This window comes from Vicugna pacos, chromosome 12 (assembly GCF_048564905.1).
Source record: "Vicugna pacos chromosome 12, VicPac4, whole genome shotgun sequence".
In the NCBI taxonomy this organism is placed as follows: domain Eukaryota; kingdom Metazoa; phylum Chordata; class Mammalia; order Artiodactyla; family Camelidae; genus Vicugna; species Vicugna pacos.
In genome coordinates this window covers 9986918-10008803 of record NC_132998.1, presented here as the reverse complement: position 1 = coordinate 10008803, position 21886 = coordinate 9986918, and the positions used below count along the sequence as shown (strand labels likewise).

At 42.0% G+C, this 21886-nt stretch overlaps 1 protein-coding gene and 1 non-coding gene across 16 annotated transcripts; both read left to right on the top strand.

The window, feature by feature from the left end:
* On the top strand, positions 1 to 21546 carry PCBP2 (poly(rC) binding protein 2). Of its 15 annotated transcripts, none has more exons than XM_006203053.4 (15): positions 145 to 269; positions 2601 to 2743; positions 3311 to 3334; positions 3424 to 3456; positions 4022 to 4138; positions 6014 to 6145; positions 7101 to 7229; positions 8264 to 8338; positions 10185 to 10277; positions 11356 to 11397; positions 12629 to 12701; positions 13211 to 13249; positions 14180 to 14232; positions 15189 to 15358; positions 21114 to 21546. In XM_006203053.4, exons 2-15 carry the CDS (start codon positions 2675 to 2677, stop codon positions 21148 to 21150), a joined length of 1086 nt encoding a protein of 361 aa, XP_006203115.1. In that variant the 5' UTR covers positions 145 to 269; positions 2601 to 2674; the 3' UTR covers positions 21151 to 21546. The 15 variants fall into 15 exon arrangements, with proteins under 15 accessions (XP_015093668.1, XP_006203115.1, XP_006203114.1 ...); XM_006203052.4 differs by having other exon boundaries at positions 14177 to 14232; XM_015238178.3 differs by having other exon boundaries at positions 8252 to 8338.
* On the top strand, positions 4518 to 4624 carry LOC116282726 (U6 spliceosomal RNA). Its single transcript, XR_004192308.2, has one exon. It is a non-coding gene; the product is annotated as a U6 spliceosomal RNA (small nuclear RNA).
* Positions 21547 to 21886: the final 340 nt, after the last annotated feature.

Genomic DNA, 21886 nt, shown 5'->3' with positions numbered 1-21886 from the left:
ACCAGCAGAGGCAGCAGCCGGAGCAGCCGCAGCCTGCGCCCTCTCCCGCCCGCCCGCCCTCCGCCCGCCCGCCCGCCCTCCGCCGCCCTCCACCCGCCCCGGGGTCTCTTTCCCCCTTCCTCCTCCTCCTCCACCCCCCCCTTTCCTCCTCCGCCCGCCCGCGGGGCCCCCCTCGCCTTCCCGCCCGCCCCTATTGTTCCGCCCCCGGCCTCCCGCCCTTCCCCTTCCCGCCCGCTCCCCTTTTCCCCTCAGTCGCCTCGCGCCTGCAGGTAAGCTTCAAAATTCTTACTCCGCCTCCGGCTATAGCTTTATTTCTACTCTTGCCATCTTTCTTAGCGGGCTCCGGTCCTCGTCACGAGCCCCGGCCTCGCGTAGTCCCGCGTGAGCGCCTACCCTCTCACTCTGCTTGGCCGGCCATTCACGCGAGGCCCTGGCTCCGGCGAGGCCTAGTAGGCCTCGCGCAAGGCCTCCCCCCTCCCCCCGCCTTTTCCCGGTGGCGGCTGCGCAGGAGTCAAGGAGGGCGCGCGCGCGGTAGGGGGGGCGGCGGTGGATTTGTTGGTGGAGGGGGGTGGGGGGAGGCGATGGCCGCTTGCTGGCCGGGCGGGTGAGCGCGGCTCCCCGCGGGGGTCAGGCGCTGGCGCAGCCACACGAGGAGGCGCTACTAGTCCGGCCCCTCCCCCTGGATCGCAGCGCCCCCCCCCGACCAAACCGTTTATTTTTTTTTCCCTCTTTTCCAGTGGAGGGGTGGGGGGGTGCATTTTTTAAGTGGAAAATGCTTGGGTGACCAAGGGGAGGGGGGCTGCTGAGTTAAAGAAAGGGTAGACGGGCTCCCAGTTACCGAGTTATTCGGGACGTTCTCTCGGGGTAACGAATTTTGAAATTACAAAACGCCTGCCGATACAGACCCAGAGTGAGCTATTTATAGGAGAAGGGGTAATGGACTGACTGCAGGATTAACAGCTGGATTCCTGGGATTGGGTACTCTTACACTGACCTAGTCTGGAGAGAAATACGACAGGGATTTCTCGGATGATTTGCAGTTGGAATTGCACCTTTGTGCCTTGCCTCAAGAAATGGCTTCAAATAGGTTTTCAATTTTCTTGCCCTTTCGAACTTGCTTTATTGTGGTATTTGTAAAGTGCTTCCTATTACGTGTGAGTCGGGGTAAAGAATTAAACTACCAAATTTTTACCATGTCTTATTGAAAAAAAGAAAGTCATCCTTAACAGACTGAACTCTGTCTCTCCCTTCCTTCCCCACCCCCAGCATTTGTTTTTCCATGAGTGAAAAGTGTTGAATTCTGGGATTTTGCCATCAATTAATTATATTCTGAAAATGGAGGAATGTGGTGCTTTGGGGATACACAGCCCTTCTTTTAAATAATCACACACTTGAAGCAGCCCTGGGGCAGTTTGCTGTATACAGAATGGTCTGGCAGGCACTTAAACACTTTAAATATTTAGAATATGGGCTTTGTTTCAGAGCAAAGTTAAAACGGTGGCTGGTTTTGTGAAGGGGGAAAACTGGCTGTAGGAGAGAGAACATTGATGTTGAGTTTTGAAGGGATGGATGCTAAAAATGTCACTGGAGAAATTTCACAACTTGGGGGAGGTTGTTTTTAAAACTAACATCTCTAGGTTCCAAGGAGATTTTGTAGGCTAAGGTATATACAAAAATGTTTTTACATGTAATAAATTATTCTAAAGCAGAAATGTTAGGAACAGTTGTTTTAGAGGCTAGGTGGGGAAAGGGCTTAAGTAGGAAAGGCTCCTACTGCTGTTGCTTAAAGCAGCTACCCAATTAATTTTTAGCAATATGTTTTATTTTGATTGTTTTATTTGGAAGAAAATTTAAGATTTAATAGACTCGAATAAAGAGTGACTGGGATCAGGTTAATACACAGAAGGAAGGAAAATTTTCAAATTTTGAGTGACTATCATTTGGGTTGGGAGAAGAGGACTCAAGCTGCAGTTAAGGTATTGGATCATTTCCCAAAGGGCAATATGGAACCCCAGCCTGCATAAAAGGCTTTTCAGATGATGCCTTTTTCAGTGAGGTTGTCGATTTAAATCTTTTAAAAATTATTTGGTGACATCTATTGACACTCAAAATTTCAATGTGAGAGACATCTTAATTTCTCTACCTAGAAATTGTGCCAGTAAGAAAATTTACATGTGTCTTTAGCTTTTAACCTCAGCTGCTACCCAACAGGGAAGCAGGTCACTGCCCTTACTGTAGTTGGTTGGTTTAAGGTTTGGCTTCATGATTTCCAGGTGTTTCTGCATCCTTTTGAAGTTGATTCTGTTGAAGGACAACTGGTGCATGTTCCCTTAGAACCATTGCCAATTGAAAGAATCTTTCTCATTTTGAGAGTCAGCGGAAACCCTACCATTAATGAGCAGACTGGAAAGTCGCCTTCCATACTTTGTAACAGAACCTGAGCAGTTAATGCACTTGTGCTGGGTATATACAAGCCTGCCAACTGATAGGCTGTCATTTAAGGAAGAGAATCAGAAAACATTGATAATGGTTTAAATAACTTTGGGAAATATTTCTTCTATTGTTTTCATATTGTGATTTTGGTCGTCTTTGCATTTCAGTTTTTGGCTTTTACCCCCACCAGTGACCAAAGACTTGACCACTCAAAGTCCAGCTCCCAAGAACACTGCTCGACATGGACACCGGTGTGATTGAAGGTGGATTAAATGTCACTCTCACCATCCGGCTACTTATGCATGGAAAGGTATGCACCAGTTTGGGAAATTGGGTCATAGTAACTGCTAGGGGAGGGGCCAGGAAGAGAGGGCATGCATCTTGGAGCTCATCAGATTAGCACTGTGGGGCGCCTGGCTTTAGCACTCTTCTCTAGCAGAGTAGATGAGAGCGTGGTGGAAAAATGGACAGACTTGACTAGGAAGCTCCAATGAGCAGGAAAGGCTTAACCAGAGGCTAGAGCCAAAGACTGTCTCATGCCTGGATGAAAAGATTTTTCTCATGGATGTTGCTAAAGCTTGTAATAGGTAGATTTTCCCTGTCTAAGCAATTTTGGGTAACTTTAAGATGGGGTGATACATTTGGTATTTTAAAACAATTTATATTAAACACATAGATAGCATTTAATGACTCCATTATTTTCAGAATTCTTCTTTAGCTTCTCTCATATTTTGAGCAAAGAAAAGAGTAAGCCTGTCCATTCCCCTTCCCTATAAATCTTAGCTTTTTCATTGCTTTGAACTATTGAAAAATTACTTTTTGTGATAATTAACACTTCAGGTTTCCTCTTACTTGACACTAGTTTTCTCCATTGCAGGAAGTTGGCAGTATCATCGGAAAGGTAAGAGGTTTACTTCAACCCTAATTACTAATTAGTTAGTCTGGGTTGAAATAGCAGTTGGAGCTCACTCTTGATTTTTCCTCTTACAGAAAGGAGAATCAGTTAAGAAGATGCGCGAGGAGGTGAGTTGTTGAGGGTGGGAGGTGGTTAGGGACTGTTGACTTGGGAAATTCAAACCCTTTAAAACAGAAGTAAAAGTTCTGTTTAATGAGAGAGGGGGTATAGTATAGTTTAGTGGTTTAAGTGTGTGCCTAGCAAGCACAAGGTCCCGGGTTCAATCCCCAGTACCTCTATTAAAATAGATAGATAAATACAACCTAATCCTCCCCCAAAAAGTATACAGTGCTATATGTCAACCATATCTCAGTGAAACTGAAATGAAAAAGAATTTTTTTAAAGCTGGGGGAGGATCTTAATAGAAGAAACTGGTATTTTTCTGGCTTAGTTATTTGTAATGACAAATAGTATGCTGGGAAAGTAGCTCTAGTAAGTCTTCAAGACTTTAAAGCAGCTTCTGTTTGTTGAGTACAAACATGGAGCAGTATTTGAAATGATGCCAACATTGCCTTGTGTCAGGATCATGTTTGTAGGTAGCTCCTTGCCTATCTTTCTTAGGAGGAGTTATGTATTATGTGTTTATATATCTTTTTGTCTATTTAACCTCCTCTGGCTCTGTTTTCTATCCAGAGTGGTGCACGTATCAACATCTCAGAAGGGAATTGTCCTGAGAGAATTATCACTTTGGCTGGACCCACTAATGCCATCTTCAAAGCCTTTGCTATGATCATTGACAAACTGGAAGAGGTTTGTTGTTTCCGCTTCCCTCATTCTTTATTTTTAAGTGCTTCTAGATAACTTAGTGATTCTCTGAGGGCTTTTAAAAATCAAGGACAGACTAGATCATAAGAATCTGTAAATGGATCCTTTGCTCCCATTCATCATCCCCCAAATTGGACCATTTGTAGAACAAATATAGTTGGCCCTTGAACAACATGAGTTTGAACTGCGTGGGTCCAATTATACTTGGATTTTTTTCTGATAAATATATACTACAGTACTACAGGGTCAGAGGTCAGTTGAATCCATGGGTGTGGAGCTATGGATAAGTTACACTTGGGTTTTCAGCTGAGCAGAGAGTGTTGGCACCCCTAACCCCCATGTTCACGGGTCAGCTGTATTTTGAATGCTTTCTTTGGCAGCACATACGCTAAAACTGGAACAATACAGGGTAGAATAGCATGGCCCCCGTGCAAGGATGACACACAAATTTGTGAAGCATTGCATATTTTCCCAGTAAGAAATCATGGGGAGGTAATACACAGCATGAGGAGTACAGTCAGTGATACTGTAATAACTTTGTATGGGGGAGGGCATAGCTCAGTGGTAGAGTGCCTGGTTAGCATGCACGAGGTCCTGGGTTTAATCCCCAATACCTCACTAAAATAAATAAACCTAATACTGCCCTCACCAGAAAAACTTTTTATGTTGATAAGCAATTACTAGACTTACTGTGATGATCATTTTGTAATGTGTTTAAACGTCAAATCACCATTGTGTGCCTGAAATAAAGTATTGTACATTGACTATTCTTCCTTTAGCAACAAAAATCTTGAATAGTTTTAATCGTTACATATTTTTAATCAGTCTGATAGTGTTAGAGCTATACTTGGAGGGAAGGGAATGTGTTTTATCAGTTATCAGAAGCAGAATATCAATATCAGAAAATTTTTGGAAGAAACGGTTTTCTTCCAAAATGGATGCTGCGCAACCACTGCCCCAGGTCCAGTCAGCCTCCTCCCACTTCTGCAGTGATGCTGTTAACTGTGCAATTGACACCAAAGGCAGAGATCTTCTGGGCTGCTGCTTGATGCCTAATGGTGCCTGAAATCTTACCCTTGCCAAGATCAGAAATGTTATCTATTGACCTGCAAGACCTTGCTAATCCAGTTTGTAGCTTAAACATTCAGAAAATCTTTTCATACGCTTACAAATAAGAAACACTTTCTTGACTTAAGGGTTTATGTTTCAGGAGTTGTACCCACTACAGAGTTCTACTTACGTAGGCTGGGAAGTGATGTTTAAACCGCTTAATCTTCAGAAGGTTAAATTGAACTAGTTTCTAAAGCCATGAATTTTTGAATGCAGTATATTGTTACAGAAAAGGCTATGGGCTTTGGAGCCAATAGTTTCAAATCTGCAGCTTTTTAGATGTGATTGGGGCAGGTGTTCAGCCTCAGTTTCATTATTTGTACAACGGTAATGTTAACAAGGAATTAAAACAAGGATGAATAGAAGTACACTAATTAATCATTAAAAAGTGGTTGTTTGAATTTGGGTTGCATTGTTTCATCTTCCTCTTAATATTTTAATTTTGACTTCAATATTTTACTTTGCCCTATCAACTCTTTAACCTCCCCCCCCAAATTGGTTTCTCCCTACCAAGAATAATGCTCCCAGGGTGAAGGAAGATATATTTAGGGCTAAATCTGAGGTAGTTTTTAGTCCTTTTTAGCTTTTCAGAAATAGTTGGTTTGGAGAAGAGGTCAATATTTGAACTGTTGTCTTTGGCGTATTGTGACACAATATATGTTCCTTTATAAAGGTAAGTGGTTCTTTTATGACAGTATGGGTTCCCAGGGATCTGTCTAAACTTTATTTTTCCCATGTTTCTTTTTGTAGGACATCAGCAGCTCTATGACCAATAGCACAGCTGCCAGTAGACCCCCAGTCACCCTGAGGCTGGTGGTCCCTGCTAGTCAGTGTGGCTCTCTCATTGGGAAAGGTGGTTGCAAGATCAAGGAAATACGAGAGGTTGGTAATTTTTGTGCTGGTTTTTTTTTTTGAAGTGTAAATTATTCTAAATGTGGTTTTCTCTTCTCTTTATATGTCTAGGAAAAGTTAGCATGTGTTGACATTAAGATTTTTATTAAAGTAGCAGTCCTAGAAGATTGTATTTTGATAATTGTATATATTTTTTCTGTTACAACAACAATAAATCAGACTGTGGAAAAGTTAACCAGAATTTTCAGCTATTGCATGTGACTTGCTGGCAACTTTTCCATGAAGCTACATAAATCTTTTTCATATCTAAAGAGATAATTTGCTATGTAGTAATAGCAAATATTTTTCTTGGCCTAATTCCTAAACAGCAGGGGAAAATGGGAAGATACATTGGGATGTAGTTGTAAATTCTCCCTTTTAAATTGTGAAAGTTGCATTGAATTATGAAAGTTTTCAATTATATCTAGGGATTACTGAATTGGATGTTGGAATGAAATTTGAATGGCTCCTAAGAAAAGCTAATTTGGTTTGAGTTTTTGGGAGCCTGTTTTATGTGCCATGTGAACAGGGATTTTGGTTTTGTTCACTGATAAATTTCAGGTACCTGGAATGGTTTCAGGCAGGTAGAATGGGCTTAATATAAATATTTGTTGAATAAGAGTGAAAGGTGGGTGATACTTGTGGGTATTTGGTTTGATGGCCCACAAAGCTGTCATTTGCTGAGAGAAACTGTCTAGAAAGACCTTTTTCTTGAGAGCAGGTTAAATTTAGCCCATTATTCAGGCTTATTCTCAGCTTTCAGAGGCTAATTTATTTATAACTGTGATTAAACAGTCCTATCTGGACTAAGGGAAGAATGAGAAGGGAGGATAAAAATGGTAAGATAGAGAGATGGTCACTGAGCTTTAGATTCTAAAGTTTCTGCTGGGAGATACTGGAGAGTATGAGCTATTCTTTGATTTTTGAATTTCTTTTTACCCCAAAGAGTACAGGGGCTCAGGTCCAGGTGGCAGGGGATATGCTCCCCAACTCAACTGAGCGGGCCATCACTATTGCTGGCATTCCGCAATCCATCATTGAGTGTGTGAAACAGATCTGCGTGGTCATGTTGGAGGTAAGCCCTCAGGCTCATGCTGAGAATGGGGGGAGGGTGATTTAGGGAGACAGACTGATCTATATTTAGTAAGACTAGAATTAGGTGAGGCTGTTAGAAGCCTCCGGTGGGGGTGGGGAAGAAGTTCCCTGAATTCATATTTTCCTTCCCCCAGCTTTGACTTTTCTTATAGTCCATACAAAAGTAGAAACGGGGAAGCAGTGGTGATCATTTGGTTTACAGCAATTCTAGCAGCGTTGGTAGGGGAAGGTTCATTACTTGGACTGACTAGACAAAGGATTTATCTGGGTTCCTGAGAAACTAAGTTAAGTTGCCTTTCAAATTACAATAGTTTGGCTACATGCAACTTTGATATATTCTTTAAATTAGTTTCTGTGTTTTGAGGCCAGATTATATTCAAAATGGTAGATAAATAGAAAAAAAACGTATCCATAATGATGATCCTGAATGACTTAACAAGGTCTTGGTAGCTGCTATTCAACTAAAATAAGAATAGCAAACTTAAGATTAATTAAACCTTTTTAGAATTGTCATATGGAGTTGATCCCATATTGGTGAGAAAGTAAAGTAGAATTTTCAAGTAGAATTCAGAAAAATGTTGATTGAGCCTTTGAACTATTTGGATAGTTTTGTGTTATCCTAGATAACAACATTTGGGTATTTTATTTCCTATTTTGGCTTTATTTCCTGTTCATGCCAAAATGTAAGATCGTAATTACTAACTAAAATGTACATATGTACACATAGAGGTTTTTCACATTCACTAGATTTATTTGAACACATGGAAGTAATGCCTGCGTTACTACAGGGGAGAATTCGTATGAGCTGTCTTGTCCACAGACCATCTTACTGCTTTGAAGGCAAATAACTGCAGGTGACTTGAGATTAGATCTAGCCAGAGACAATGGTGGTAGGTGAGAGGATGGAAATAATAGTTGTTAATTTAACTGACCTGTGTGAGCTTAAGCCACACAGCTGAAGCAGCTTTGAAACCTTATCTCTTTTTGTTTTTTTCCCCTCTGACTCTCTCCCAGTCCCCCCCGAAGGGCGTGACCATCCCGTACCGGCCCAAGCCGTCCAGTTCTCCGGTCATCTTTGCAGGTGGTCAGGTAAGAAAATTTTTATTGGTGGGCTAGGGTGAACAAGAATTATATTTGAAATGTCGACTTTGCTAGCAGCACACCAGGCCACTCTGCATGCTTGCTGAAACCTGTACTCTGGCCATAGTTTGACTTGCTTTTAGTTTTATTTATTTTTTTTGTACTGGAGAAAGCTATGAATGCCACCTTATTTAATTTTTAGCAGGCAATGGAAGTTTTGTAGACACTCGGAAGAGGTAATTTATTTAGTAATTTAAGATGGGTTGGGTTAGAAGAAAGGGTTAAATTGCCTTGGTGTCACTACTTCTCTCCCTACTTCACCCCATCCATGCTTTTTTATGTGTGGGGTGTTCTTTAGAGGTCTAAATAAAGGTAGCAGAGAGTTGGACCTCTGAAGGAGATTCTTGGATGGTGGTCTCAAATTGGGGGATCCTAAAATTGAGTGTCCTACAAACTTCCCCTTCCCCCCACCTCACCTCCCCTACTCCTTCCCCTTCACTCCCAAACTCCAGTGTGTTGTCCCTGGGCTCTTAACCTCATAAACACTGGTATGAACCCACATGGCATAACTGAAATCAGCTGGGGTAAGGGTTCAGTGTCTTAATAGAAGGGGGAGAGCATGTTGGGCTGTGGTGCTGTGACCTTTGGTGTTAAGAATAACACCAAAGCACCCCCTTGGCCTCTCTCCTCCTTCACTCACCTAAATTCTGGATCCTTGGCACATGGTTTATTCTGAAGTTAGATTTTTAGGACAAGGGCACTGATTAGCACTATGGTAGTTTTATGCTTTTTGGTTAGTATATGAGGAGTAGGTAGGTTAGTTTTTAAAATATTGGGATTCGGGTTGAAATAGTGACCTTCATTTTGGTAGCTTCCTAAGCTTAAGAGTAATGCTCACAGTGCCTTTTCATGGGGCTGACCTGTTAACAAGCACAGTTATTCAATTAGTTCCATCTTGTATTTGAACTGGGGAAGCACTTAAGTTCATCTCATTTACATTCTACTGAGTAGTCAAAACTGAACAAGTTTTGGGGGACTTAGTTTGTCGTGCAGTTCTGGAAGCTTTCACAAGAAGTTAATCATATCACAGTGTTAAACCTTGAGACAGTTTAGTACCTTGCTTTTGACACTAGCCTTGTACAGGCGGGTTTGGTGAAAGGGCTCCCAGTCAGTCTGGATAGTCAGGCAGGGTAAGCAGAGGCCCAGAGTCAGCGTAGCAAGGAGGTTTAGCTTTAAGTTTTCCCTTCTCCCCTGGAACTACAGGTTCCTACTCTCCTGTCAAACCCATTTGGGATTTATATAGAGTCCCATGCTGCAGAGCAGCAGTCCTCTCTGTTTACAATTCTTCCTTCATTTCCCTTTCCTTCCCTTCCCTTCCCACCTCCCCCTTCTTACCTCTTTGCTTTCCTTCCCTCCTCCCCTTTATTCAGTTGACCACCCTGTAAAAGTTTGCAGCTTCTTCCATGAGTGGCCCTGTCATGGATTATTTTCCCACGGGCCTTTTTAAATGGACCAGTTCATGCAGTGTCCACAGATGGACCTGTGTCTTTTGCTCCTTTGTGACAAAGTGGGCTCTATAGGGGTTTGATTGAATCCCACACTGACCAGGAGCTGGCATCAGCTCTGTTGCCTTACCCCTTCATTCTTACTGAAAATGGCCCAGTTGTGCAGTGTGAATCTGCCACTAGGTAACTTTTTTTAAAATTCACTGATTGCAGCTCGTTTCAAATTGTGTTGTGAGCTCCTTTTTAAAGGAAAATTAAAAATTAAACAACTTTTTTTGTGTGAATTTCATGCTGGTGACAAGGTGCCGGATTGACAGCCCTGGAGACTGAAATCCTCTATTTATCCACAGGACAGGTACAGCACAGGCAGCGACAGTGCGAGCTTTCCCCACACCACCCCGTCCATGTGCCTCAACCCTGACCTGGAGGGACCACCTCTAGAGGTGAGAGGGGATGTTCAGTCTCCAAGGCTCACTCAATCCTTCCGCCTCAGCCGAGACTGCCAACACACGGGGGGCCAGTGGCGCTGGTGATTTTTGTGCTGTGGACACCACCTGTCCACGGGGACCTGGACTGACCCCCCCACCTCATTTCACACAGGCCGCGTAGCCCACCAGATGGTAACACCAACTCTTTTTTTCTTTTTTTTTTTCTTTTTTTGTTCAACCCTCTTCCCTGTTTCCTACTCCTCCTACCCCATTTTCACCTTCCCACCCCCCACCTGGGTGCACTTTTGGGGGTACTGGACACTGTGATGTGAGAAGCTTCACATCCTGTTAACCAGTTGCTCCTTCCTTCCCCTCCCTTCCAGCTCCTCCTTGCCCCCCCACCCCATTGCCCTGAAGACCCAGCTCCCTTTTTGGGAGGTTATGGTGTTGGGGGGAGGAGGGCGTAGTGGGAGCTGCAAGTGCCTTTTATGGAGGGGAGGTGGGAGAAGGCAGAACTTAGAACACTTTTGTATATGTATTCCTGTGGTCAGCTCCCTAGTGCTAGGGACCCAGCTAGCTTCTAGTGCACTTAAGATCTATAGGCAGATATAGAGAAAAATAAGATAGGGAAAGGGAAGTGTTTCAAAACATGCCATGTAGGTTTGTGCAGATATAAATCATTCATGTCACCACGATCGGTAGAAGAGCTTGGGGGTGGTTGAGGGAAGAGACTGTTTTCCTCCTAGGTTATCTTGGACACAGGGAGGAGGAAGGGGGCTTTGTCAGTCGAGGCGTTGTTTAATCCCACTTCCCACATTGTCATTAAGAAACAGATGTGTCATTTTGTCTTTGATTGCAGGGAACATGGCTCCCTTTATAGGCATCCCGGAATAAGCCATCATATTTAGGGTTTAAAAGAAGGCCAACTCGGGTCTGACTGTATTTGAGATACCATCTACTGCCTCAATCCCTGGCCTCCCCATTCTCTAGTTCAACTCTGGCTTCCTGGCTAGTTGAAATCTGTCTTTTTTCCCCCCACTGGGTGGCTGTCCGTGATTGGTTTTTAATAGGAACTGTTTTCCTCCTTTTGTAGGCCTATACCATTCAAGGACAGTATGCCATTCCACAGCCAGATGTAAGTTTTGTTTTCACTTCTTGTTTTGAAAAGCTCCCTTTCCCATTCAAAATTGTCTCCTTTCTCCACATAGGCAGAAGTGAGTTGGGTTTTAAACATTTACAGTATTGTTTTCCTCACAAGGAGAACCCTATATTTTGAACCTTAAGTAATCTTTAATCAGAACATAGTAACGCCTTGTTTTTGACATTTAATCCCTGGAAGTTATAATTTGGCAGATTATTAGATTCTCATTTTTCCCATGTTCCAGATTACTCTAAAAGAGAGATGTCCCACATTACTGTCATGTGTTATCCCAGGGCATGGCTTAAATTGACAGTGGACTGTGCGTCTCTGCATGGAGTCCTTTCCATGGTAGGGGGTGGTGGGAGGTTGGGTTTGTCCTTGTGCACTCCTCAGTCTGAGGTGACAACTTAAAAAGCATCTGGAGGGGTGGGAAGGGTGCTTATTTATGTAGGGAGGGGTAGTAAACTGAAAATTTGGGGATTCAACTCAGTAAAACCTTCCTTGTCACTAAAAACTCGAACTTAAATGTGCCAGTATTTAGACTTCAAGGGCATTTCTTTCTGCACTTTTCCTCTATCCTTACTAACCCTTTCAGGTGCTGAGCTTTAGATTTGGGAAGTTGAGTTTGGCTCTTGGTTAGTGGTAGGCCCCAGGAGGGGAAGGAGACTTAAAGAGGGGTGGTTTTACAATAGCCAGGGCAGTTTATATAGATGAAGAAAAAAGCTGTAGAAATCACGGGGGAGGGAGTGCTAAGCCCAGTTTGGTTTCGTCTTAATCTCTCTCCTCCTTGCAGTCTCTCCTCATCTCCTTTCCTCCTCCCGATACTGACAGAACCCTGCATGGTGTGTTTTCCTTAGCACCACTGCACAGTTTGTTTACCTAGCCTGTCTGTGCTTGTCCCTGGGGCAACTGTTGCAATGGCTGCAAACACCTTCATTAAATAGCCCACGAGGGGTTGGTTGTCAGGCGGGTGCTGCTGCTTTTCTTTCCACACACCCCAAATGCATTCATTCTCTTTGTACTGATACCCTGTTTCTAACCCTTACCTTCATGTTCTGCATATCCCGAGGATTGTGGTCCAAGCCCCATCCCTTGCCCTTTGTTGTAGTTTGAGTAGTAGCCAAGTTTGGGGATCAGGAGCTCTGCATTTTCAAATTTGAATGTGCTTGAGCCCTGGCTCTGTTTCGTTTCTAATGCCAACCTCTCTCCTGTTTCCTCCCTGCAGTTGACCAAGCTGCACCAGTTGGCAATGCAACAGTCTCATTTTCCCATGACGCATGGCAACACCGGATTCAGTGGTATGGACACCTCAGTGTTTATTTCTGTAAGGTGTAGTACAAGACAGAGGCCAGCCCCAAGGTCTCAGTTTGACATCTTTTTAAAGCAAACTTCAGTACCCAGCATCCTGCTGGTTTAAACTTGCCTGTTTGCTATGGCTAAACCGAAGGAGGTAATGTGTTTGTTAACTTGGTTTTCATTTGGGGAGAGTTATTCTAAAAGAAAAAAGGCCCTGGAAGATTTGGGGTGAGGTCGGGGGATGCTTGTCAGGCAAAGGGTAGGCTGATACTTCTTGCAACCCATCCTCACTGCTGCCCCTTTGATCTGATTGGCACCCCCTTTCTCTCCACCAGTTATTCACAGACGTGGGTAGAAACAATCCATTTGTGCCAAATTGTGTAGTGTTTTTTGGTTTTGGTTTTGTTTTGTTTTGTTTTTTGGGCTTTTTTTTTTTTTCTGTATAAGGAATAACTTGTCCGATAGGGTTAGGATGAGACCACCAAACTCATTTTCACTTGTATCTTAACAGGCATTGAATCCAGCTCTCCAGAGGTGAAAGGCTATTGGGGTAATGATTAAAAAAAAAATCTGTAGTATTCTACTGTTATATTAATAAACTGGTGGGAGTCTTGTTTCACTGCCCATGACATACCAGCAAAACATGCACATGGCAGAAAGGAGCCGAGAGCACAAAGGGGGTGGGGCCTGGTGCCCCTGAGGGTCCCTTGATGGATCTGGCCTACCTCCTTCTAAAAATGTTGAGTTTGAGCAGCCACAGCAGAGAGAAGGACTAGACTTGAGACTTAGCCAGCTGGCCTGGTTTAGTCCAGGTGTCATAGATGGATATGGGTGTTTGCTGATAGGATTTTTTTCTTTTTGTTTGGAAAACAGTAAAAGCCAGAACAAATTGAGCGAAAGACAGAATAAATCTGGAGAAATTAACTTCCCTCACCTTACTGCCATTTCATTCTCTCTGACCTTCAAGTGTAGGTTAGGGTAGGGGTGGGGGGGTGTTAATCTGATATAGGTATATTTAAAGCAACTCTGCATGTGTGCCAAAAGTCCATGGTACCCAGTAACAGGCATGATACTGGCGCTGGTGATAGCATCAGGTGAGAGAAAATTGGAACACATCATCAGGAAATTCAAGCAGAAAAGGGGAGGAGTGCAGAAGGACTTGGTTAGATTTTGGTCCTGAAGATTGAGGATACCACATTCCCTTGCTCCTTGCTTCCATCCCCTTAAACCCTAATAGGCTGGGCTTTGCAGGAAATGGCATGAAATCAGCTCTTCTCTGTGTAAAGAGGAACCTTTACAGCACTATTTCTACACCCCTCTCCCCCTCTTTCCTCCTTGGAGGCTTCAGAGTTAGTGATGAATCCCAACAGCCAATGCTGGGTTTCCAGTTCGTTTTCCTTCTGTTAGGTTAATGTGCAAATCAGTGGGGTTTTATATGCTGTGCATTGAACTTTTTTTGCTCTCTTCTGTCTTTTAGCAGGTTTGGATGCATCTGCTCAGACTACTTCTCATGAACTCACCATTCCAAACGATGTAAGTATAGTTAATTGGGTTGCATGGGGTGAAAATAAGAGAATTGGTTTTAAAAAATAGAAGTTTTTTCAGCAGCATCATGCCACTTCTAATGCCTAGGAGGAAAAAAAGTAGGGTTTTTAGGCATCAAGTTAAATTTTTAAAACAGTATAAAATCCTGAGTAAAAACTGATGTAAGAGATTGATAAAACTTTTGTAAGATAGATATCTTGACCCAGAAAGAACCTTTGTGTCTCAAATAGAAATTCCCATTTCCCTTTGCTTTTTATAGAATCTGAATACTTAACCTCTAATGCATTTGTCCTTGGATGTTCTATCTGTGCTGTTCAACATGATAGTCACTAACGACATTTTTTGTGGCTACTTGAATTGAGAATAATAAAATAACTTAATTTCTCAATCTCACTGGCCACACTTCATGTGTTATTATAATAATTATGTTATTAATGTGTACAGTATTGGGCAGTGCAACTGTTTCTCAATGTTTTACTTTTTTCCCCAAGGCAAAACCGTTAGAAATTAGCCAGAATTCTTGTCAGTATAGTAAAGTAGTAATAGTGGCAGGAAGAATTTAGGCATCTTTGTTGACAAAAATGAAAGATACTTTTACCTTTATCCCAGCCATAGGGATAAATTAGACTTATCTTTGCTCTACTTCACTTTGTCTTTGGAGTTAGTACTCTGAGGAAATGAGCTTGATGCTCCGAGGAGTCTGTCAGCTCAGTTGGCTCTGACTTGTATTGATCTAGCAGAAGAACAGAGCAAGAGTCGATACCATCTGTAACTTAATTTTTTAATTTTAGAGTATTTGAGTAGAGTATGTAGGATACCTATAGTAGTTTCCATTGCCATGTTTATGGACCCAAGCTATAGAAGGCTGAGGGGTGGGATAGAATTCTTGGATTTAGCCATTGAGGCTTTTAATTTGGTATGCCTTGTTGTTTTTCTCCCTTAAGTTGATTGGCTGCATAATCGGGCGTCAAGGCGCCAAAATCAATGAGATCCGTCAGATGTCTGGGGCGCAGATCAAAATTGCGAACCCAGTGGAAGGATCTACTGATAGGCAGGTTACCATCACTGGATCTGCTGCCAGCATCAGCCTGGCTCAATATCTAATCAATGTCAGGTAAGAGTTCCCTACCTTTTGTGTTATTGATGTGTTGGGGAAAGTTACACTGTAATGTTAAGTGTGGGATTATTTATTTGTGGGGTGGGAGTTGGGAAGGGTAGAGATGGCAGAAGAAAAAGTGTAGCCCTACTTCATCCTTCCTTAGTGTAGCAGAAAAAGTAACCAGATTGTAATGATTGCATGGGCTGGGGGAAGGGGAATGAATTGTTTGCATTTGACTTTTCATTGGTTTTAGGAGTGGAAAGGATGGAGCATGTCTTCCATCCACTGTCTAATATAAACTGTTATTTCACTGATTGGGTTTATTTAGGCTCCAGAACACCCTTAATTGAAATAAGGATAATGAAGTTATGTGACACCAGACAGTTTCTTGGAGGCAGTCATTACCATTTACTCCAAAAACATCCATTTTTCTCAAATTGCAAATGTGTTCCATTGTTCAGAGCTTGTGGGAAAGGGGAGGCACAGGTATTGGAAATACCTAGTGTTTTCTTTCTTTTTTCCCCATCTCGTCTCATCTCATCTCGTAATGACTTCTTGAGGTTTTCTCTTATGCAAACCTAGCTACTGTTAGTACACATGATTGTAGCAGGACTATTCACAGTCCAGTGGCCATCCTACAAGGCATTTATATTTCTTGCTTTCTTAGCACACATACTTAAGTTATGTTCTTAATTGCTTACTAACATTTTAAAGCAGTGTTAGTGACCCATTTCCCAAGGGGATTACTATCCTTATGTAGACTTTGGCCTAGTTGTCATTTATCTCTGTCACACAAGTATTTGGTCTCTGTTGTTTGGTCTAGAAGTTTTATATGCAAGGGAAAGGATTTTTGTATGAGGTCTGTTTTTTGGCATGCTTACACTGACCATGTATTTATTCCATGGTCTTTTATTCCTTGGTTAAGAAATGATCAATTTTCCATGGTGATTCTGACTTTGCCTTAAGTCTTTGCATGTCTTGAGGTATTTTCTTCTCTTTATGTAGAAAAGACTTTATCTAGATCTGCTTTCTTCTTCAGCTACCAAGCGCGTCATTTCTTAATGTTTAGAGTGAAGTGGTAGTTACTAACTTAGCATGGAGGCTGGTTGCAAAGATTTGTTCCCTTGTTTCTAATTGGAGTGGGGGGTTGTTAAGTAGTTAAGTAAGGTATTGGAAGCTGGAAACCAAGCTGTTTTCTTCTGCTTGGGTAGACTTGCCCTGAATATTGTCAGTGTTTCCATGTAACTTGCTTTCCTGACCCCTGTACCAGGACAGTGACTAAGTTGTAAGGGAGTGGAACTTGGTCCACCTTCGTTTCCTGATTTAGTCACTCTTCAGGATCATCCTTTTTAATGAAACTGTCCAAGCTATGGATTTGGGTCAAAACTTTTTAAAGTTTCATTTAACACCAGGCAAGGACTAAGCATGCACACGGCTTAGTCTTTACTTTCTCATCTTAGACCCGTTGAACAAAAAAGCAAACTGGTTTTATTATGAATACTAAGCAAGAGAGATTTCTCTGTTTACAGTAATGGATTCTAGGCATTTCTGCTGATTCTGGCAATCCAAGTCCTTTTTTATGGATTGCAACTGTCCCTGGATTTAGGTAAACAGGATGGAGTCTTAGGAGGAGCCAAATAAAAAAGAGGAGCCTCCCTGCCTTTGAAGAGTTACTCTTGTGTGATAGGTTGTCCAGACTTCAGCAAATACCTTTAGTTACTTAGTCTCGTGGCTTAGATACATGGAGGCATTTGGCAGCTACAGGTTGTTACTGTTACTTAGAGCTTATTTTAGAAGTGGTATTTTTACTTTATTAAACTGAGATTTTTCTGTAGTCCTTGGAGTTTCTTCTGGCTTTGTGAGGTCTATTTGAGAAGTATGGTCTTAAAAAAAAAAAAAAGCCCCTTTCTCCCCTCCCCCTCACCAGAAATGAGGCTTTTCTAGTTCTTATCTGTGGTTCTGCTCTAAGTCTTTGAAAATGCTACATTCTTTGAAGTTTGAAATTAGTGACCTACTTTGGTCTCTTGTCCCTTTCCGTCCTAATATGTTGGTTTGCTGTGGAGATGGAAGTAAATTTTAATATTACAGGAAAAACAATTTAAAAAATTTTGTAGATTAGCATCCGAAAGCTTCACAGGTAGTTGGTGGGTAAAACGTTTGTTCGTTGTATGGAGATTGATGAGTACTCTTTCATTTTCTGCTTAAAATCATTCTGCCTTCTGGGTTGGATCAGTGTATCAGATATGTGGAAGTGTGTGATTTCTTTTCTCAGTCTGTCAGCTTTTTCTTCATCATAGCAGTTTTAAAAAGCATTGTGGAATGGAACTTGGCAAAATACACATTTTTTTTAGAGGGTGGGACACAGAATAAAAACAGCTTGTCAGAAGTTGGTATTAGGTCTTCCTAATTAGCAATGAGAGGCACTTACTGATAACTGAAGCGGTTTTTGTCCTGTACTTTTCCCTTTTGTGGTCTTCCCTTCCACCCACCCTTTTTTTTTGTTCCTTTTTTCCTCTGTTACAGTTTAGAAAACGCTAAACCCTCCTCCCAGGCAGCCTCCGTCACGATCCCTGATCACCTCAGCATCAACCTCTCTCAACCCTCCACCCCTTCTTCTTCTTCTTCCTCCTCCACCACCACCCCCTCGCTCGCCACAGCGGGGACCTCCGACGCACCCTCCAGCCTCCCCAACCCTCTTCCGACCGCCCCTTGTGTCTCCAGTCTGCTTGGCATGAAACCCATCCCTCTCCTGGCTCTAAATGTTGTGTCTGCTGCTAAGGGTACCGGGGCTTCAGCTACCACCACCACCACCTCTGCCGTGCCATGTGTAACTAACAAACTGAAAAGCGAGAAACAGAGATTCTCCCCCTACTGATTGCATATTTGGGGCACCCCTTCAAATATTTCTTGGTTTATTTTGTTTTCCTTTGTTAATATTGGTGAGAACCAAACAATTGTGAGCTTGTGACCGTTTCCATTTTACTATTTTGGGGGATAACAGGGTGGGGGCAGGGGCATTGGTAACCTGTGTTTAGGTTTAGGCCGTTTCAGCTGAGTGCCTGTTTCAGTCTGACTTGTTGAATTCTTTATCTAGAGCCTCAGTTCTTGCTCTTCTTTCTCATGTTACTTTTTGTAGCTTTATTCTGCCTTGCAATATACCAATGTGTTAGGCTCTATGTTAATGAATAAAAGTTTCTCCGTTAACTTTTTTTTTTTAATTATTTCATGGTTAAGTTCCCAGCTGACCTTCTTGGCCAGATTTGTGTTTCTAGCTGTAATAAAGTTGCCACAGTGAGAACCTTAGTTGATTGTATGCTGTGAAGGAAAGAAATTATTTCTTTACCCAGAATGGGGAGGCAAATTGGGGAAAGTCTAATAAAGTTTGCCAGCTTCTGTCTGCATTCCTCTGAACTAGTATTACCCCTCTTCCTGCGACATTGGGTAAATCTTGAACAACCAACCTGTGACATTGCCCAGAATTTGACAGGATTCTGTCCAGTCATGCTAAACCAATCCTGATTACTCAGCTCGGTTCCTTTACTCTTCTGCTGTTCCTTGCCTTCAATCTCCCTACCAACCGTGTCATAAGTGGAGGGTTAAAGACCTAGATTTGGAATGAACCTAAGATGAGCTGTAAGTCACTGATCCACTTATTTATCATATTTAAAAAGCAGAGGCCCTGGGAGATTTTAATTTGTAGATCACATGAGTGACTAGTTAGAACGGACAACTTGTGCTTTACTTTTACTCAAGTGTACTTAATCTCCCTGAAGCTTCATTCTTAACCTAAGATCATAGTTCTCTCTACGTAAAAGTAAGAATGCTCTAGGTATAGTGACAGAAGGCCTCTGATAGTCTCTATTCAGCCTGAATGCTTACTGCCAGGGTAATGAATGTATAACGTCCTTCCGAGGGGTTAGAGAATCAGTGTGAAGATTTTTTTTTTGTACTGATAACTTTATCCCACATCCCCTTTGGATTATATTGTTTTTTTAAAAAAAAAAAACAACCCAGCTAATTACTCATGAGTCCTTTCAGTACAGTAATTCATAGTATTGTGTCCCCTCAGTCCCAGACAGTGAATAGTGTTACGTGTCCCAAGGCTGCCGGAAGGACTAGAGGGGTAGAGTTCATTGTCCACATAGGGCTTCTCTTGTTAGTTGGTAGTTGCTCCTTTACCATCTGGTCCAGCTCTTAGTAAGTTCTTTCTATATCTTGGTGATAACCATCTCCCCCAGAAACCTAGTTTTTATTTTATCTAGTTCTTGGTTTTAGAAGGTCTCTTCACCTAATGAGTACTCCCTGAGTGCAGGGAGGAAAATCAGTTGTTTTAAGGGGCTGACTACCATCACCATCTCCAAAGGTATTTGGTGTTCAATGTTTTAAAAGCTTACAGCTCCCCCATGTGGTCCTTCTAGCATCTTTAATGTAATATTTCTGGTTGAGTTTTTCCTTCTCCTTGCCCCTCTCCCTTCCCCCAATTCCTGCTCAGGCTGTGTATAAATTCCTGACTATTCTTTGCAAGTTCTTTTTGGTGCCAGAGTGCCACCACTTTCTTGCATGAATATAATTTTAGGAGGCCCTAGATCTAAACTATTTTCGGCAGCTCCTTTCTTGAACTTTTACAGTTTTCACTAAAATCAAGGCCTCTTTCTGTTGCCCTAGATCATGCCATTTTGAGGTTGGCAAGAATCTACCCCCTTTAAGAATTGTTTATTCCCCTTTATGCTGAGATTGAAACACCATTTCTGACTTAAACTAAATTCAGTTTGTAGTTGAAGGATCTATCTATTTCCTGGTCCCTGCCCCCACCCGCCCTCTTTGGCCGCCTTTTGGCTTTGCATTATTCTGAAAGAGATACAAATGGGGAAGTACCATTCATGCTCTCTTGACACAAATGGCAGTAGATTTAAAATATTTATGAAATTTATGAACTGAAACTTGAGTCTTACGCATTTAGTTCTATTGAAAATGGGAGCCAAGTCTTGCTGGCCCCCTAGTAGTGAATCAGGCTGAACGCTGAACATCGTAATACGTTTCCTTCTGAGCTCAAAATTGGATTCTGGGACCTCTGTTTGAAACAGAAAGGCATTGTAGCCGGATATATTTGGATGGAGAATTTGACTTAAGAAGACCACAAATTTGGGAGTGTCTAGAGTGAGCTAGAAAGTTGTTAAAAACAAATTATTTTTACTTCTACTTATTTAAGTCTTGAACACTAGGCCCAAAAACTATAGGTTGAGGCTAATTCTTGACCCATATTTGTTATACTTATTGCTGCCTGTTTAATGTGCATTAGTGTTCAAAACTAATCTCTTAATAGTGGTAGTCTTCACATTGATAGAAAAACCCAGGACTGATCGGTAGTAGCTTGGGAGGAACTAAAACAAGCTCAGCTGTTAAAAGAAAAAAAATTATGTTTCTGTGTATTGTGACCGTCTAGGATGCTTTAGTGTGACTCATATTTTCAGACAGTGCTTAACATCTCCCACAAAGATTCTAAAGAACATAGTTTGAGGAATACCCACAATTAATAACCAAGGTCCTCGATTTCCTTTGTTTCTGAAGTAACCTGCCTCAGAAGGCTTGGATTGTAGGGGGTTACGGGACCATGGTACTGGTTAATCCAAGAAGTCTAAAGTGTCGCCCTTGATACTGAAACACTGATGATGTACTCTTTCACATTTTGTGAACCAGGCAAGTTTTGGAGGTGAGGGTACTGCTGGAGACTCAGAAAACTAACTTTGAGTTTTTTTTGTGTGTGTTACAGGCTTTCCTCGGAGACGGGTGGCATGGGGAGCAGCTAGAACAATGCAGATTCATCCATAATCCCTTTCTGCTGTTCACCACCACCCATGATCCATCTGTGTAGTTTCTGAACAGTCAGCTATTCCAGGTTTTAAATAGTTTGTAAATTTTCAGTTTCTACACACTTTATCATCCACTCGTGATTTTTTAATTAAAGCGTTTTAATTCCTTTCTCTGTTCAGCTGTTAATGCTGAGATCCATATTTAGTTTTATAAGCTTCTCCCTGTTTTTTTTTTTTTTTTGGCTCATGAATTTTTTTGTTTGTCATGGAAATGTAAGAGTGGAATATTAATACATTTCAGTTTAGTTCTGTAATGTCAGGAATTTTTCAAAAAAATTAAAAGATGGACTGGAGCTTTTTTTCTTTGTGAATAGAAACTGGATGCCACAGTGATTCATGTGGGTTTTTATTCCTGTTGTCTTGCTGTTATTTTTGCACCTTTTATCTCTCAAAAGACAAGGACCCTGCTTGGATTTTGAATATAAGCCTTTATTCCAGTGGAGGGGAAGATGTTTTCTTCTGTTTTCCCACTCCCACCTTTTTCTGTAGCTGCTGAGCCAGCATTGCAAAGCTATAGCAATCTGGCTGTTCCCTCGGTCCAAAAGGTTGGGGGTTAAATTCTCCTAGGACTCTGCAAAGAATAAGTATGTACTTCCACTAGTGGGTGGAGAGGATGCACATACATACACATGGGAGCAGTTGGATGTGTGTTGCACTGGGATTCAGGTTATTG

Coding starts and splice junctions, on each gene's coding strand:
- PCBP2 (XM_015238177.3), top strand. CDS start 2,675: ATGGACACCGGTGTGATTGAAGGTGGATTAAATGTCACTCTCACCATC. Junction 2,744..3,310: donor GGCTACTTATGCATGGAAAG/GTATGCACCAGT, acceptor TCTCCATTGCAG/GAAGTTGGCAGTATCATCGG. Junction 8,339..10,184: donor TCATCTTTGCAGGTGGTCAG/GTAAGAAAATTT, acceptor ATTTATCCACAG/GACAGGTACAGCACAGGCAG.